At 33.4% G+C, this 4,145-nt stretch overlaps 1 protein-coding gene across 1 annotated transcript; it reads right to left on the bottom strand.

Moving 5' to 3' along the window:
• Positions 1-1,024: 1,024 nt before the first annotated feature.
• On the bottom strand, positions 1,025-3,922 carry LOC124942259 (ATP-citrate synthase alpha chain protein 2). Its single transcript, XM_047482723.1, has 12 exons — positions 3,613-3,922; positions 3,234-3,410; positions 2,985-3,146; positions 2,838-2,918; positions 2,697-2,748; positions 2,500-2,614; positions 2,337-2,418; positions 2,149-2,244; positions 1,973-2,074; positions 1,783-1,899; positions 1,593-1,709; positions 1,025-1,304 (listed from the first exon to the last, which is right to left on the bottom strand). The coding sequence occupies exons 1-12, from the start codon at positions 3,709-3,711 to the stop codon at positions 1,233-1,235; spliced, it is 1,272 nt and encodes a 423-aa protein (XP_047338679.1). The 5' UTR covers positions 3,712-3,922; the 3' UTR covers positions 1,025-1,232.
• Positions 3,923-4,145: the final 223 nt, after the last annotated feature.

The raw sequence follows: 4,145 nt of genomic DNA, 5'->3' as shown, positions 1-4,145 counted from the left end.
TGGAGTTGAGCGTATGAGTTGTTTTCCTTAAGGACCTCGTTTGATCTTTGGGTTATTGTTTTCCAGGTTTTATCCCAAACCCCAACAATCTCATCACAACTCACATCAATCATTTTGTTAATTAAAATACCAAAACTACCCTTTAATTGAATTTAATATTTTTTTTATTAATTACCTTAAATAAAAATTAAAACCCCATATAAATCTAACTATAACATATCATATTATTTATTATAATATTTAAATTTTAAATAATTCAAATAAATAAATAATTATACTAAAAAATAAAATAAATAATTATACTAAAAAATAAAATTTATATATTTATCTAAAAAATTGATCGGTTGAGTTGAAGGAACTTAAAGGCTGAGTGAATGGAAAGATCAGAGGAGAAAGATCAAATGAATAATTGATAATGAGATCAAATGGAATCAGTGGAATTGATAATTGATTTGGGTTAGAGAGAGAATCTGAATTCTGACCTTTAATAATGTATCAATAGAAATGAGATTTGAGAAGAGGGGAGAGGATAAGATAAGATAGAAATAATTAAATAATTAGAAAGGTAAAATTGGAAGAAGAAAAAAAACCTAGATTTTTACCTAATTTGGTCAAACATAGGTTTTTTTAGAAGAAACCCAGACATTACCTAGATAACCCAAAGATCAAACGAGGCCAAGGTGATTTCTTTGACAACGTTGCGCTTTATTTGGTTTAAGAACTCATGATTTTCGAGATGCTTTGGTTTTCGCTATCATCCAGGCCGGACTTTTCACAAATAAAAAAAATCCCAATTCACATAATAAAAAGTTACAAAGTTAAGTGGGACATGATTTTAATAGCTTCACAAATAAAACTGTTTTAAAAAGACATTGAAAGGTTTTTATTTTTATTTTTTTAGATTTTGCACCTTCATTATGTGCATATATACAATAAAAAAAACTAATATCCTACTACTTCAATTTAATCAAACGTAAGCCTTTTTGAGTACCGACTTAAATCACATAAAATTAAAGATGTAAAATAGAGGATAAATCACATGAAATTTTACTTACTACAAAGATTCATCAACCACATCTTAAAAGAAATAACGTCCTTATTTAATTAAAGAAGCAAAGCAAAAACATTTATTCGACATGGGTCCTCTTATGACAAAATGTTGCAATAGTTTGACGATGAAAACATTAAAAAGGAAGCTAATTCGAAAAGGAGAAGTTTTTTCTTTGAGTTGTTTATGCTTCGGACATGACACAATCGATCGCCTGCTTGCAAATTCCAGTCATTGTAGCCTCAGGTCCATAAACCTGAAATCAACAAAAACGAAGATTCATAATTCATCTTATTGAAAATCGGTTACTATTTTGATATTTCAATTGAATTGAAAAATTGAATGATATGATTGACGATGAAGAAATGAGTTATTTGATCTTGTGTTATTTAGGTTTTTCAAAACAATCTTTGAACCCTTGAATCAAATCATAAATAAAAATATCAAATTACAATATCTTGATTTTGTAATCTAGAAGATCAAACAATCTCAATTTTCTTCTATCCTTTATGAAAACTGAAAACCAAAGGTGAAAATTTAGTACCTCAAGAGGAACACCAAGTTCCTCACCCAATGCACGCATCTTTGCGAGCCCGGTTTGATAATTGGGACCGCCCCTCCTAACATATATGTGCATCCTCGATGCAATTAGCTTAGATTTCTGCATTAGCGTTTAGAACACACATTACAGATTAAACAAAAACTCAATAATGATTAATTTTTCCACTCAAAACCTTCTCTCTGAGTGCCCGAATGATTCCACTGAAAGTAGCGGCTACATCAGTAAAGTTTGCAATACCACCTCCTATAAGAAGGGCTCTTTTACGTCCATTAGGATCTGCAGTTGCACACTATAACAAAAGTTCTAACTTTTCAGTAAAAAAACGATAGCAAGAAAAACTTCGGGTGGTTTCACTTTCTCACATCAATAACAACTCTAGCATATTGCAGCACTTCCTCTTCATTTGGTGCTCCACTATATTCAGCATAGTTACCCAGCTCTGATGCATAACCCAAATCTCCAACCTAAATTTTACATTCGTGATTCATTTTCACCACCAGTAAATTTATAGAAATAACCCACACGGAGTAACACTTACAGTGTCGGCATAAATTACACTTGCACCACCTCCAGCCACCATGGTCCATATTCTTCCCTTTGGATTCAAGACTGTAAATTTCAGAGATGCACTTGTCTGCAAACCATTGTAACCAAAATTCAATATAATTATTGTTATTATTAGGATGTTGCAAAGAGGAAAATGAAAGAACTTATTTTGTTTTTTACCTTTTCATCCAATGCATGAACAAAGCTTTCAGTTGGAGACATAACTCGTCCAAAAGGAAGAGGAAATTCAATATCGCCCCACCTAACAAAAACAGGTCATGAGTCCAACTCCAGCTAAACAAGTGCATAAAACATATATTATAAGAGACAGTAAGAAACAAACTTTTTAAAATTCTTGAAGGCAGCAGTATCATCCAACTCTCCTCTCATATCAAGAGGATACGGTTCTCCATTGACAAGAGTAAATGGATTCATCTCGATGAAAGAGAAATCAAGATCTATATATAACAAAGCAAAATGTCATTTAAATCATTCAATATTCATTTATGAAGATGGCGAAAACAGACACTGAATAAATACCTTCAAATACAGAAACTACTCCAATGATGAAATCACCTATTTTTCCTCGAATCTGAAACAACCATCAATGATGAACAACAATATTATTAAAAAACGATGCAAACAAAAGAGGGTAGGTATATTAGGTAAGATCAATCTCACCTCCAATGGAAGGGTAGCAATCAATGGGGCACATACTTCCAGTGACATAGGTTTGTCAGTTGGGATGAACACAGTTTTGACCTAAAATCATAATACATTATTATCTTCTGTAAAACCAATTGTTTTCTAATAACAAAACAAACTTGCCTTGTCCCAATTCTCTTCAATTTCTATACCCCCACATTCTGAAAAGCTAATTGTGGATCCAAGCCTTTCAGACACAATGGAAAGATAGAACTCTTGATCATGGGGGACAAACGGTTCAACAATGAACGTGCTTATCGGAGCTTTACATCCCTCCATTTCAACCTTTCAGATAAAATGTAAAATGCTAAGTAAGTAATACATCCAAATTTCAAATCAAACAATTCATTTGCTTTTCATCATGAAAAATACCTCAACACCTAAACGTCCTTTTACAAAATCAGCAACCTGAGCCAAATCTAAATTCAGAGCTACCAAACCACTCTTCCCACGTTTACCAAACAACATGTCTGGTTTCACCACAAGTTTTGAAGATGAAAGCCATTGCTCTTTGTTTGTTAACTCTGTGAAGTCTGTGGTTTCGTTCACCTGATACCCCATATAGCAGCCATTATTAGTTTTATACTCAACTGATACTATAATTCTCAAGGGATCTATCTAAATTCTACCCAATTAAGATGAAAAACTAATTCAATTGAAGTGGGTTAGCTGTCGTTTATGAACAATTGGGCAAAACTACGATAAATGCGAAAGACAGGAAGAAGAAGCATAAGAAGAAGAAGAAACGAGCCTGTGCAGAGCAGATCTGGAGATCGATCCCAGCGAGTCTCTTCAAATGCTGCTTTAGGAGTCTCTTTGAATCATACTCTCTGATCTTCTTCCTCGCCATCTCAAATCACCCAGAGATTTCTGTAGTCGCACACAGAGATGGGAGATTAGATGAGGGCGATAAGAACGAGGATGAGGGATTGATTTGGTGGAAGGGCGATATGTAATGAGGAGGGAAGAGAAGGGTAGTTGATGGGTTTGTGGTCGCTCGCACATAAACGTTGGTGGCTGGTCGGGTTGTTAGTTGGGTGGTAGTGACTGCTGTCAATACTTGAAAATTTTGGCAAAGTTTGAGTCTTTGAGTACACCTACCACCCACCAATTTCCAAATCTTGCATAAAAATAAGCTTTTGATTAATGGGTAAGTTTGAAAGATCAAATTTGATATGCAATCTTATGAATATTCTAAAAAAATACAATGATGTGATTCAAGAGCAATAAAATCATTTCTTCTAATATAGAGATAGATAATGAAAAGTAGTGGAATTATCATAT

Source organism: Impatiens glandulifera, chromosome 6 (genome assembly GCF_907164915.1).
Source record: "Impatiens glandulifera chromosome 6, dImpGla2.1, whole genome shotgun sequence".
NCBI classification, from domain to species: domain Eukaryota; kingdom Viridiplantae; phylum Streptophyta; class Magnoliopsida; order Ericales; family Balsaminaceae; genus Impatiens; species Impatiens glandulifera.
This window is presented reverse-complemented; position numbering and strand designations above follow the sequence as displayed.